The following is a 14,702-nucleotide window of genomic DNA, read 5'->3' on the forward strand; positions in this document are numbered from 1 at the left end:
CAAAACTGACCAATCCTTAGATAGACTAAGAAAAAAAGACTCAAAAAATGAAAGAGCAGGCATTACAACTGATGCCACAGAAGTAAAAAGGCTCATAAGAGACTGCTGTGAACAATTATAAGCCCCATAAATTGGGTACCCCTTGAAGAAATGCAGAAATTCTAAGAACATAAAACGTGCCAAGATTGAATCAGGAAGAAACAAAAAGTATGTTCAAACACATAGCTCGTAAAGAAGACAGAATCGCTAATCAAAAACCTCCCATCTAAGACCCCCAAACCAGATGGCTTCACTGGAGAATTCTACCAAATATTTCAAGAAGAATGAACAATCCCTCTCAAACTCTTCCAAGAAATTTAAGGGGGGGGGGCAGTTTGGCACTTCCAAACTTATTTTATGAGCCTGGCATTACCATGATACCAAAATTAGACAAAGACTACAAGAAAATGAGAGACCAATATCCTTCCTGATGCAAAATTGCCCAAAAAAATACTCGTAAAGAGAATTCAACAGCACATTTCAGTGATTATACATCACAAAAAAGTGGATTTCTGGAATGCAAGGATAGTTCAACATACGAAATACAATCAATGTAACACAATAACAGAATGAAGGACAAAAGCCACATGATCATCTCAACTGATACAGAAAAACCATTTGACAAAATCCAACACCTTTTCATGATAAAAACCTCTCAAGAAACTATGAATAGAAGGAAATTACATCAATATAAAGGCCATACATGAAAAGCCTACAGCTAACATCATACTCAATAGTGAAAAGTTAAAAGCTATTGCTCTACCAGGAACAAAGTGGGGATGCCTCTCTTGCCATTACTATTCAACACAGTACTGGGAATACTAGCCAAAGCAATTAGGTGAGAAAAACAACTAAATGGTATCCAAATTGGAAAGGAAGAAGTAAAATTATCTCTGTCACAGAGGACATGTTTTATGTGTAGAAAATCCTGGAGATTCCATACACACACGCACACGCACACACACACACAAAATTGTTAGAATAAACAAATTCAGCAAGACTGCAGGCTACAAAAATCAACACACAGAGAACAGTTGCACTTCTATATACTAACAATGAACAACCCAAAACGGTAATTAAGAAAATCCCATTTATAATAGTATCAAAAAAAGTAAAATACTTAGAAATAAACTTAACCAAGGAGGCAAAATATTTATACACCAAAAACTATAAAAGCATTGTGGAAAGAATTTGGAGATACAAATAAAGGGAAAAACATCCCATGTTCATGGCCTGGAAGCCTTAATACTATTAAAATGTCCATACTACCCAAAGCAATCTATAGATTCAATGCAATAGCTCCCAAATTCCCAATGGCACTTTTTGCAGAAACAGAAAAAAAAAATCCGAAACTTCATATGGAGTATCAAAGGACACCAAGTAGCTAAAACAATCTTGAGAAAGCAAACCAATACTTAACAGTACTGAATTGTATACTTAAAAACGTCACCATGGTAAATTTTATGGTATATAAATGCACATTTAAAAATAAATTTTAAACAAATTTTAAAAATAAAAAAGATTCACAATTAAAAAATACATCAGCTCTATCTTTAGAAAAGGTATTTCTAATACAAATATGAAATCATGATTTTAAGATGTTAAAAACATAAAAATCAGGAAACCTGGTTAGGTCTTTCTGCATATGGCTTACAATGATGGTAAACTGGTAGACTGTACCAGCTAAAATGGTGGTGGTCTACGTATGATAGCCAGGCACCGCTTTTTCAAATTCTAGTACCTTAAAAATCTGGTCACTTCCCTACAAATAACTGATTGAGTCATTTAATAGAGTAGCCTATGTTTGTAATGTTTGCATTTCACGGCATACTTACTCCCCTCCTTGCATATACATTGGTAATCTGCTTACAATCTTAAGTTCAACAAATTATTCAGGTGTGAGTTCCAGATTTGGGTATTAAAAATAATACATCCTCAAATAGTTAACTTGATTTTGAAAGAACAAAACTTTTCATGTGGGTGAGAATACTTTATGTTAAGAAAATAAAACAAGATCAGTGATTCTACCAGAATCATGGGGTATGACAAAAACACAAGGGTATAATTTTAAGTCTATGGAGCGCCTGGCTGGATCAGTCACTAGTGCGTGTGACTCTTGATCTCAGGGTTGTTGAGTTCAAGTCCCACATTGGGCATGGAGCCTATTTAAAAAAAAAAAAAAAAAAAAAAGGCTAACAAAAATCTCTTCTAAATAATTTCTTATATCAAGAACACTATGTTAAAAGGCAAGATACTACCATTTCATTAAAACATCAGAAATCTATAAGTCTTTTCCTCCTTTTGAAGAGAGTTATGAATGGGAAAAGGATAACACAGTCAAGATAGTCTATGGTAAGAAAACTTCTGTAACAATTTTAACAGCAAACTGGCTTTAGAGCACACAGTACTGGGGAAAAAAAAAACATACAGTATGGAAGAATAAAACAGACGATTCCCACAAAGATGATGTTATTAGCATGACCGGCTGGCACTTTTCCCCAAGATCAACCCCAGAAGAACCAAAGAGGGCAAACCCCCTCAAAATGGGGGAAAGCCGTGAAAATCCCTGAGGTGAGAGGAAGAGGTATTTAGAATGGGTGAACTGGTGAGAGGGGCAGGGGCTGTGGCCCAGGATCAGAAGGTCTCGAGATGTCGAGGTTGGCCTCTGCTTCTTCCCTGGCGTGATGCTCACACACTGTGCCTCCCTAACAGCTGCAGCCAACCAGACCCCAGTCCCTGTGCCTGTAAGAGTAAAACCTGGGCTGTGCTTGAGGGGCCTGGAGAGAACCGTTGGCAGGTGTCTCCTCCACCTTCCCCTGCCAAACCCCCAGGGCTAGAGAATGATAATCGAAGGAGTGTAGCAGCTCCTAGCGCTGCTTATGTCTGGAGGGCAAAGGTTAAATCCTAACGTGACAGGTTACTTTGTGGGCTAGGTGCTTCCCGCCTTATCCAGTCTCATCCCTCCTACTCATGGGAATGAACAGGAATCAAGGCTTGGCCTTCCCTTATATCCACTGTCTGTCTGACAAAGAAGCTGACGGACCGGGGTGAACACGCTCATAGGCTGGAAGTAACAACACACTGGAGGAATGCAACCATCTCAAAGAGAAAACAAGCTATTAGATCAGAAATTCTAAGAGAAGCTGGTATTTCATAACAGATGACCCAGTATCTTGAAATTAGCCCAGTAAATAGTCTAAAGAGGATAGCAGCGACAGAAAACATGACATAAAGGGAACCAAATAGAAACGTTAGACAAAAGTCATAAGGCTACATACGGAACTCAGGAGATGGGATAAATGGCATAACAGATCTATCAGAGAAATAAGTTCGCAAACTTCTAGTTTCTAAACTGAGGAAATCCAGAAAAACAAAGCAGAGGACAAGGATATAACATTAGAACAAAAATATATATATATATATTTTAAAGATTTTATTTATTTATTTGACAGAGATAGAGAGCCAGCGAGAGAGGGAACACAAGCAGGGGGAGTGGGAGAGGAAGAAGCAGGCTCACAGCGGAGGAGCCCGATGTGGGGCTCGATCCCATAACGCCGGGATCATGCCCTGAGCCGAAGGCAGACGCTTAACTACTGAGCCACCCAGGCGCCCCAGAACAAAAATATTTTTAATTTTGGAATTAAAAGAGAACCACCTTAGACTGGAAAAGTCAAACCCAATAGAGTGAAATTGAAGAATATCACAGACAAACTATTCTAAAAGCTTAGAAAGAGCAGATCACATATAAACAAGACTTTGACAGACACCAAATTTTCCAAATCAACACTAGATGCAAAAGAAGACAAAGGAACGGTGACTCCAAAGTATTTTAGGAAATGATTTAGAACCCAGAATACTATATCCAGCTAAACTGTCATTCAAATTCAATGTCATAACCAAAATCCAAAGGATTTAGAAATTTTACAACATAAAGAGCCACACTCAAAAGTGTGGGATGAAGCATTAAATAAGAAAACAGACATTACCACAGGTTGTTTTAAGAAATGTATGAAATAAAGGTGATCAGATAAATACCTTAATAAGGTTTGTTGATGTCTTAAAAAGAGAGAAGAGAGAAGAGAAAAAAATTTATCTTACCCAAATTAAAAATTAAAAATCTCTGGGGTAGAGGAAAGGGAGAGGTAGCCAAGAGTTAAGAGAGCTGGCCAAAGTTCTAATCCTATTAGTGGAGAGTTATAAATTCTATTTTTTTAAAAAGTTATAATTAAAGTTATAAGTAAAAACAACAAAGTAGAACCCAAAAAATCTAAAATAAAAACAATACATCAACACAGTCTTCCAAATACGTTGATAACTAAATGGACTGAAGTCAAGAAAGATGGACACACTGGATTTAAACTTTACTATTTCTTTTTTTTTTTTTGAGATGTTATTTATTTAAGAGAGAGTGAGAGCACAAGCAGGGGGGAGGGGCAAAGGGAGAGGGAGAAGCAGACTCCCCACTGAGCAGGGAGCCTGATGTGGGGCTCAATCCCAGGACCCCAGGACCATGACCTGAGGCAAAGTCAGACACCCCAACTGACTGAGCCACCCAGGCGCCCCTAAACTTTACTATTTCTTATGAACAAAATTTTAAGGTCAAAGGCTGGAACGAAAAGGAAGTAAAAAGAATGTAAGTTCTAGCAAATGCTAGCAAAAGAAATCTAATGACACAATACTAGCATCGGATAAAACAGATTTTAAGACCAAGAAGAGCATTTTTAGGAATGGAGAGGATACTACAGAAGGATAAAATGTTCCGTCTACCAGACAGAGCAATTTTAAACATGATGTCCTAACAAATAGTCCCTAAATATATACAGCATAAATTGATAAAAGAATCAGGAAAAAATAATACTGATTCTACATAGATCCAATAATTAGATTCCCCACAGATTATGTGCTATGCCATAAAGAAAGCCTTAAAATTACAAAAAATATCACCAGTCTATCAAATTTGATCATGACATATTTAAGACACAAGGTTACTACAAACATCTAAATTAAAAAGTCGCATATTTGGACATACCAAAACATACTACTAAATAATTCACAGAATTAAAGAAAAAATTACAATGGAAATGTAAAAATATATAAACCAGATGATGAAAATACATCAAAAGCCATGGGAGGAGCAGAAGTGGTGCTTCAAGGAAAATTCACTGGGCGCCTACATCACAACATCAAAAGACTTACTTGTACTCTAGGATGGTCTTCTCAAACGCAGACAGAACGACATCCAACTCTGTGATGTCACTGGCTTTCTTTCCTTCCAGACACCAAATATGTACAGAGTCGGAAGTATCTAGAATATTGAGAAGTCAATTTAATATACTGATTCTATTTTGGCTCCAGGCCCAGGGTTCTGAAAGCCTACAACAAAAACTGTCCCACCAAATTGCCAGAAACAGCTATGGTTGAAGAGGCACATGGGACGAGACATGACTCGCTTCTTCCAAGGCCAGTGCAATCTCACAAATCCCCGTCTATACCGTCACTAACTGCTGTCTCCTTGGTTCTCGCATTTCTACTGGAATGGCCTAAAGTCCTGCGGACTCAGCCCTACCCGCTCTCCCTTTACTTAGTAGTCTGCGGCTACCCAGCACTACTGGTCGCGGGGCTCTTCCTTGTTAATTCTAGCTGCTTCGTTTTAACCTCCCTAACAGGCCACTTCTAGAACACAGAACGGTTCTTCCGTGTGCTCATTTAGGCTTAGTCATGTGGATGAAGGGTCAAGCATTCGGTAAGATGGGGTTGTAAGAATACTTACTGATCAGGATACGATCCCATTTGGGGTGAGCAGTTCTGGTAAAAGGACCGAAGACTATATACCAAAAAGCAGGGGTGGCTCTTTTTTGGGTGATGGGATTGTAGGCGATTTTATCTTCCTTCCTATACTTTCTAAATTTTTCTAAACATGTATGACTTATCTTTTAAAAGAAATGGAGGAAGGAAAGAAAATGCTTTATTTTCCTCCCATTTTTCAATAAACTTTTATTTGTGTCAACAAAAATGCAGAACAATGTGGATGAATCTCAAAAAAGTTATGCCAAGTGAAAAAAAAAGCCTCATTCAAAAGGGTACAGACCACATGATGTATTTAAAGTACACTGTGTGATGAGAAATTAAGGTGATAAAGCAGGTGTAACAGTCAGACCTAGGAGTATAAATACATATTATAAAAGTCTTTCGCCTTTGCTGCAGGTTGAAAATTTTCATGACAGATGTTGGAAAAAATCAGTTACTACAAAATCACATATTTTTAGCTTTTCAAAGTAGCAATTTTGTATATTTACAATTTACTACTTTAACAACAACGAAGTTTTTAAAATAAAATTCTTGAACGCTTGACAAAGTATAAAACACTATTCTGTACCTGAGTCTGTGGCTTCACTTCTTGATTTCTTCCTTTTGCCACAAAACATCTTTTTCTGAGTTTTCTACAAAAAAAAAAAAGATTTATTTCAGAAAAGTTTTCCTTCTCTTACAACATGAGTATACTGACCACAGTATTATCAAACACTCTCAATTCTGGCTGTTACTCTCATTTAGTTCTAAATTATTATGTATACTATCTAAATTAATATAAAGAGACACTGAAAAACTAAACGGTCTCAAACAGTAAATAAAACTTTCAGTTGGCTTTTAACAATGGTTGCTTGGCCGAAGCGGAACTTTTATTAGTGAAGGTGATAAGCTGTGGAATCCGGTTGCTCGCTGCTCCAAGCCGGAGTGAAGGAACCTCCTGGACGAGCTCTCCCGCCACAGCCAACCGCCAGAGGGGCGTGGGGCGGAGGCTCCTTCCCTCAGGTGTAGGACAACGGGGACACGCGGCGGGCAAGCTCGGAAGGGGGGCCCTGGGCATGCCCGCTCCCCCGCCGCACCCGCGCCGGGGTGACTCCGCCAGCCGCCGGCAAGCTGAGCCCCAGCAGAGGCACTGGGAGCAGGCTGCTCAAAAAACAGCATCGGGAGTCCAGGTGGGGGCTCCCTGAAGGTCCCGAGTCTTCCTCGAGTGCAGAATGAGACTACATCAAGCTTCCTAGAAAGCGGCTGGCACGGGATTAAGAATGTAACAGGTGGGGGCGCCTGAGTGGCTCAGTCTAAGTGTCCGCCTTCGGCTGACCCCAGGGTCCTGGGATCGAGTCCCGCATCGGGCTCTCCACTCAGCGAGGAGTCTGCTTCTCCCTCTCCCTCTGCCTCCTGCTTGTGCTCTCTTTCTCTCAAATAAAAAAAAACTTGAAAAAAGAAATAAAAAGGCTTTTTAGGCAGGACTGTAATTCAAAAGGATTGAGAAACTCTACCTTCGAGTAAGGCCTACCCTAGACCCATCCTAACAAACCCTAAAACCAATCTCAGACTAGGTGCACTAGAAAGAAAGAGACTGGAGGCTGTAAGCAGAATTCAAAGATGACCCCCACTGATCCGTCAAACTCCCTCCCTTGGGAGTGGGTGGCACCTGCGAGTAGGATGGGATACTTGTTCCCTCTCCTAGGTTACCTTACAGAAGACGCCATTGTCGCTGACTGGAGAGATTCTCCGGCTCTGAGGATGTTAGCTGCCATATTGTGAGAGGGCCACACGACTAAGACCTAACGGTGACCCCCAGCTTCAACCAGAGAGAAAACAAGGACCTCAGGCCTGAGGACCACGAGTCTCCGATGAGAGTTCTGTCCTGGCTAGCATTTTGATTTCAGCGCTGTGGGACCCTGAGTAGAGAATCTCGCTGGGGTGGGCCTGGACTCCTGACCTTCAGAAACCGTGAGATATAAATGTGTGTCGTTTTAAGTCACAAAGTTTGTGGTAATTTATCATGCGACAATTATAACAGAGGATGAGTTGCAGTGAGTTTGAACTGCTTGGAAAATATGTTAGGCTTTCCACAAACTGACCCTAACAAAAGATAAAACCAAGCTTACAGAAGCTAAATATGATCAGCCAATAATCAGGCTACCAATTAGAATAAAGAGTCCCCGTCCGGAAGAAGGTAACAGAATTCAGAGTCTCAACAACGTGTGAACAGTATCTAATACACAATCCAAAAGGACTCAGTTAAAAATGTCATACAAAACTGTGACCCACGGTCAAAACAGAAAAAAATACTCAAGAGAAACTAACCCAACTCAGCCCAGAACAAGGATTTTAAAGCAGCTGTCATAGACAGTGGTCTTCATGATTAAAAGAAACCAGGCTACCTTAGCAGAGAAAAAGAAACGATATTTAAAAATAAAACTAAACTAAACCAAATGGAAATTCTAGAACCAAAGAGCACATAACTAAGAAGTCACTGGGTTGTGTTTTAGTTTCCTGTGGCTGTTATTATAAATTACCACACCTTGATGGCTTAAAACAGAAACTTATTCTCTAACAGTTCCGGGGGGCAGAAGTGTGACATCAGTTTCACCGGGCCCAAACAGAGGCGTGGCAAGACAGCACTCCGCCCCGGGACCCGGGTCGCTGGGCACCCGGTGCTGGGTCCGCAGCTCCACACAGACGCGTCTGGGCTGGATGCAGACCGCTGTTGCTGCGGGTCCACAGGCCGCCTTACGCAGCCATCGCGCTCTTGTTTTGTCTTTAAAGCGTATGTGCCGTGGCGCAGCATATGGCCACCCGCACTCTCCGCACCGGAGCTGGAATGTTCACGTACTTCTGATGCAACTGTGGACGTGGCGAGGCTTAAGTCGGCCGTGTCGCTCGCTCTCCGCTCATCTACTCCGTCCCGCCGTCGCCGCTCCAAAAGCCCGTTTACTTTTCACGTAATGTTAAGTACAATCAGGGCCAAGTCTACCAACCTCCTTATTGTTTTCCACTTGCCCTTCATTTTTTTTTCCTTCTGTTGCTAATTTTGGATTAACTGAATACATTTCGGTATTCCACTTTCTTTGCTCGGCTTCTTAGCTATGCCGCTGAATTGTTTAAGGGTGGTTGCCCCAGGGCTAGGAACCCGCGTCCCTCAGTTAGCGAAGTCTGCTCAGAATCAGTCCGTTCCCACCTCACACGTCCTGCTTCCGGGAGCTAACTTCCCACTGCGTAAATCTCATTACACAACCACACTGCTCTTTGTCCGCCATCCTCTGTGCTGCTTTGCTCACAGGTTTTACTGGCACATACGTTGTAAACCCATCCTGACAGTGTTGTCATTTTTGCTTGAAACAGCTGTTTAAGGAAATCATCAAAAGAAAAAAAACATGTAGTTTTTGTTACCCACTCATTTTTTTTAATTTATTTATTCTCTTTAAGTAGGCTCCACACCCAACATGGGCTCAAACTCACAACCCTGAGGTCAAGAGTCTCGTGCTCTGCCGACTGAGCCAGCCAGGTGCCCCCCCAACTGATTTGTCTTTTCTCCTTCCTATAGATCTGAGTTTCCTTCTGATACCTTTTCTCTTCAGCCTAAAGAATGTCCTGTAGCACCCTGTTAACGCAGGTCAGCCGGCAATAAATTCTCGCAAATTTTCTTTATCCGAAAGTGTGTTCATTCACCCCTGCTTTTAAAGGATGTATTCACTGGATCTAGAATTCTGGGTTGACATTTTTTTCCTCAGCTCTTTGTGTGTCTGCTGTTTTCTGGTCTCTACTGTCTCTGTGAGACTTGCCACTGTTCCCATGTATATTTACTCTGTCCCTTTTCTCCAGCTGTTGTCAACATTCTCTGCTTATCTTTGTTTTTTGGCATTTTAACTATGATATGCTTAAGTATGGTTTTATCTTGCTTTAGGGTTTACTGAGCTTCTTGGATCTGTAAGGTGGAAAATTTCAGTCATTTTTTTCTTAAATTTAATTTTTCTACCCCATTCTGACTCTTCTTTCAGAACTCTTTTTTTTTTTTTTTAAGATTTTATTTATTTATTTGACAGAGAGAGAGAGAGCACAAGCAGGGGAGTGGCAGGCAGAGGGAGAGGGAGAAGCAGGCTCCCCACTGAGCAGGGAGCCCAATGCAGGGCTCAATCCCAGAGTCCTGGGATCATGACCACAGCCAAAGGCAGACACTTAACCAACTGAGCCACCCAGGCACCCCTCAGAACCCTTACTATATATTTTAGATCCTTCAGTATTATCACACAGGTTCCTGTGACCTTCTGTTCTTTTTTTTTTTCCCCAACTTTTTCTTTCTGATTTGCAAATTGGAAAACTTTTATTGCTTTGTTTTCAGTTTCACTGACCAATCTGCCATTTACAATCTGCAGAGAAGGGGGGGCGCCTGAGTGGCTCTGTCAGTTAAGTGTTCAACTCTTGATTTGGGCTGAGGTCATGACCTCGGGGTTGTGAGATGGAGCCCCGTGTCAGGCTCCATGCTGGGCATGGAGTGTGCTTGGGATTCTCTCTCTCTCCCTCTGCACCTGCCTCTATAAAGAAAGAGAGAGAGAGAGAAGAGAGAGGGAAGGAAAGACAGAGGGAGGGAGGGAGGGAGGGAGGAAGGAAAGAAGGGAGGAAGGAAGGTCATTTAGGGAAGCCCGTATGCAGTGAATGGTGCCCCCTAAGATCTGTCCAAGCCCACGAGCGTCATCACAAGTACCCTTTATGAGAGAGGCGGAGGAAGATGAGACACACACAAAGGAAAAGATGGTGTGAAGATGCAAGGTGGATACAGAAGCGATGTGCCCACAGGCTGAGGAATGCCAGGGCCCCCCAAACTGGAAGAAACAGCAAATAGAAGACGCTTAACCGACTGGGCCACCCTGGCGCCCCTAATGTCCTGGTCTTAATCTTTGGTAATGTAAAAAGTAAGAATTAGATGAAGCTGGGTAAAAAACATGTGGGAACTTCCTGAACTATTTTTGTAACTTTTGTTTAAGTCTAAAATTAAGAAAACAAAGAACAAAGCTACAAAATTCATGATGCAAAACTCTGGAGAACTAAGGAGAATCTACAAAATTGGGATATTAAAAACCACTGGGCGGCTCAGGTCACGATCCCAGGGTCCTGCTCAGAGCGGAGCCTGCTTCTCCCTCTCCCTCCATCCCTCCCCCTGCTCATTCTCTTTCTCTAATAAATAAAGTCTTAAAAAACAAAAAACAAAAAACCCACCCTAACACCCCGCTTTGTAATCAAGTAGACTATTCGCCCACCATTAAAGGGCCGTAAGGAGAAATAATATCTGAATGCAGGTCAGTCACCTTGACCTGAGAGCACATTCCCAGAATACATCGAACAGCTGCAAATTCCAGTTCACGTGGGATGTTCACCAACACAGACAAGAAGAGGCAAAACGACACGTATAATATGCTTCTATGTGTGTAGAAAGGGGAAAGTAAAAGAAGAAAATAGATCCACATTTGTTTATGGAGGCAGAAGGGAAGGACACTCTGGAAGAACACATAAGAACCTACTGAGAACGTCACCTGGGTGTACACCCCCTGGGTGAGGAAGATGGAAAGCACAACATGGCGGAGCGGGAACACATTAAACTTAAGATTTTTTTTGAACGTAAGAATGAATTATTCAAAGCATTAAACCAAATGAGTAAAATGACATATTAAGAGCTTGACCAAAAGATAATAAATGTCAAGAATTTAAAACAGTGCTTATGACCCAGAAATCTTAGCCACTGTTTTCCTAAGGAAATGATCGAGGGTGTATACCAACATTTAGCTAGAAAGAAATTCACGAAGGCCCTTAAACTTTTCTGGAGTTGCAAACACCCGTTGGTAAGAGATTAGCTGCGCTGCGGCGCGCTCGGGCCTGAAACGGCTGCGCTCGTAAGACGGTGCCCGCGACGCGAGCGCCGGGCCGGCCCCGCTGGGGGTGAGGAAGGTGAGGGAAGGCGCGGAGGAGCCTAGACCAGGAGCAGCGTGGCTCTTTTCGGGACATGGAATTGTAGGTGATTTTATCTTCCTTTCCATACCTTCTGAATGTTCTCAGACATCTTTGTAACAAGAATATATAACTTATCTTTTTAAAGAAACAAAGGAAAGAGGAAATGCTTTACTCTAACCATCTTCCTGTCAACTCTTTTTTTCCCTCCAGGGGGATGGCAGACACTGTCTTACCGACTGACGTGGCTCTGTCACCATCTCTTTGGCAACAACCGACTTGGCACCACGGGGTCTGGTTTTTTTAGGAGTGGCTGACTTGGCTGGTTTCTCTGGAAGTTCCAAAGATGTACATGGTGTCTCTGGAACAGGTTCGTGTGGTCGTGTCCTTATTTTCTCTGCTGGTTGAACTTTTCTCCTTATATCACCTTCTTCGGTGCTTTCAGAGTCATCACTAATGGGCCTGACTTTTCTTCCCGGCTACGGCAAGAAAGCAGCATTACTGGTTTAGCGAGTACGAGTGCTCTAGCGTCCTCACTGTAAGAGTGGGGCGCCCTTCTCGCTTCCCACCTTCCGGCCTGAGCATAACAGGAAAATGGCAGCGGGATGAGCGGGTACGTGGGGAACCCAGACTCAAGGGCTCCAAATAAATGCTCCCCACAGTGCCCTCTGCCTTTGCAGACCGCGACCTAACAGACGACATGAATGCTCTGAAAACCGACTAGGGACATAGAGATTTGAGACCTCTAGAAATAAAAGCACCTAAGATATGAAAATATATTTCCCTTTTTACAATAAAAGTATCTTCTGAAATGTAACATTCTTTCTCTATGTAAAATGTGGTTACAGCACATTTTCTCTATTTGCATCCAATCGAAATAGAAAAGGAAACCTGTTGCGAGACAGAAGAGAGAACACTCCTACATACCTTTTTTGCACTCATCTCTATAGACACGTTTTCACCTGCTTCAATTTCGTAAGTGTCAGACCTGCACCAAAGAACAAACTGTCAATATCTTGCACTTTTTTTTTTTTTTAACATGTCCTGTATAAGCTGCTGGTCCAATATTAAAACAAGCTCACTGCAATGAGGAGATTTCCCACTGGCCCTGGACGGGCCTGCCACCTTCCCGCCACCTTCCCGCCACCCTCCCAGATTTACCGGTCGTCTCCCACATCTTCCCACGCCCAGGCCGCATCAGTTTATTTTGGGCCGGCAAGTAAGCGCCGCATTACTGCACCGCCTTGTGGTCATGCCCCAGAACTGCACTTTCCCCGCGTTACCACTCCCAGCTACAGATATGGGCCATCATTTGATGAACTAAAAGCTAATCCACAGACACTGGGCCCATCATTAGGGGATATAAAACGGAAGACCGTCTTTTTCCCTTTGAAAAGGAAAAAAAAACCCATCTAAATTTCTGATGAGAGATGAGAGTTCGTTTTTTCACTCAATTCAACATTCATTAATGCCAACTTCAAAATGCAAACTGCAGTGAATACAATTACTTTAAAAATGAGGAGCGTTCTTTTAACTTCACCGTCTAGTAGGAAGGCCAAAGACAGTGCAAGGCCTGGCCATTTGTGCCCACCACTAAAGGGCCCCACAAGCAAGCGCGTTCTCCCACGGAGCTCCCCATGGGTTGGCCAGGACCACGACGGCTGCACCACCGTCTGAGGCCATCTCTGCTCTGTCCAGACTCTTCTACCTTTACCTTTCATAAAATGTCTACTAATAAACCTCTTCCATTCTAATTCTGCCTCAGGGTACTCACCAGGACTGGCACCGAGGCCTTCCATGCCATGCATACAGAGCACGGGAGCCCCCCGAAGGTGGCAGGCATACCAGGGAGAGAAGACTGGCAGTTCAGAAAGATGGCACTGGAAGCTGTGGGGTGGGCGGGCCAGAGGGGAGAGAGCAATTGTGGAGACCAGGGACGGCAGGCAGGGCTCTGCTGCAGGAACGCTGGCGAGGGAGCAAGTGCCTAGGCCACGGCAGGGGTATGGAGAGGATCTGGAGACTCCAGATTGTCACAGGCCAGGCAAAGGACTGGTCAGAGAACAGAGTGACTCCCAGGTGACAGCAGGACCATTAATCTAGAGAATCTCAGAGGAGCTTGCTGACACTGGGTGAGAGAGAGAAGGACTGAGCTTGGTTTTGCCTTTGCTGAATCCGAGGTGCCTGTGGGCATCTAGGGACATAGGGCCAATCTGCAGGACATGGCGGGCCCCGGAGAAAGGCTGGGCAAGACAGACTCGGGGCGCAGTGGCATCTAGGTAACTAAAACCATGAGAGTAACACTGGGGGCAGCTGGAGAGGAGAGAGCTGAGAGCAGCATCACCTGTGCACATAAAGAGGCGAGAGGGGAAGGAGATCAAGGAACAAAGACCCAAACATCGCTGGTGAGGATCTGGGGCCTAGATGCTGATGCCTCCATGAGTCCTGGGAAATGCTGCTCTCTCCGTGCGTCCTGCTGCCCGACTCCCCTTCGTGTCCATATACAGACCCTAACTTACCCAAATAATGCCTTTTGTTTGGACCTATCACACCCTCAAGCCCAAGATGACCAAGAGTATTCATGTGGTTAAATACAATGCACGTGTTCAGTCGTTCCCTTACTTGCTTCTCTACTGCATTTGACCCCCCTGCCCACCCCCAACACACACACACACGAACACACACATACACACACACGAACACACACACTCCCTCTGCTACTCCTGTGACCACACACTATTCTGGTTTCCTTCTTCTGCCTCTAGCTACTTTTCTTCTCTCCTTTGCAAGCTCCTTCCCCTCCACTGAACAGCAGGTGGGTTTTCAAGACAGCTGGCCCTGGGTCCTTGGCTGCTCTCAGGCTGCAGCCTTCCCCGTGAGTTCTCGCGTGGTCCACAGCGCCATAGCACCGAGAA

The 14,702-nt window shown here is 43.3% G+C and overlaps 1 protein-coding gene across 3 annotated transcripts in view; it reads right to left on the bottom strand.

Annotated features, from left to right (window-relative positions):
• CENPU (centromere protein U) overlaps positions 1-14,702 on the bottom strand; it is a 37,980-nt gene that overhangs the window by 9,910 nt on the left and 13,368 nt on the right. For all 3 annotated transcript variants that reach the window (XM_026508587.4, XM_044387603.3, XM_057303544.1), the window contains exons 5-8: positions 12,718-12,778; positions 12,027-12,269; positions 6,416-6,479; positions 5,236-5,344 (exon numbers count right to left, since the gene is read on the bottom strand). In XM_026508587.4, coding sequence (XP_026364372.1) covers positions 5,236-5,344; positions 6,416-6,479; positions 12,027-12,269; positions 12,718-12,778 — 477 coding nt within the window. The remainder of the gene's footprint in view (positions 1-5,235; positions 5,345-6,415; positions 6,480-12,026; positions 12,270-12,717; positions 12,779-14,702) is intronic.

Source organism: Ursus arctos, unplaced genomic scaffold (assembly GCF_023065955.2).
Source record: "Ursus arctos isolate Adak ecotype North America unplaced genomic scaffold, UrsArc2.0 scaffold_27, whole genome shotgun sequence".
Classification (NCBI taxonomy): Eukaryota; Metazoa; Chordata; class Mammalia; order Carnivora; family Ursidae; genus Ursus; species Ursus arctos.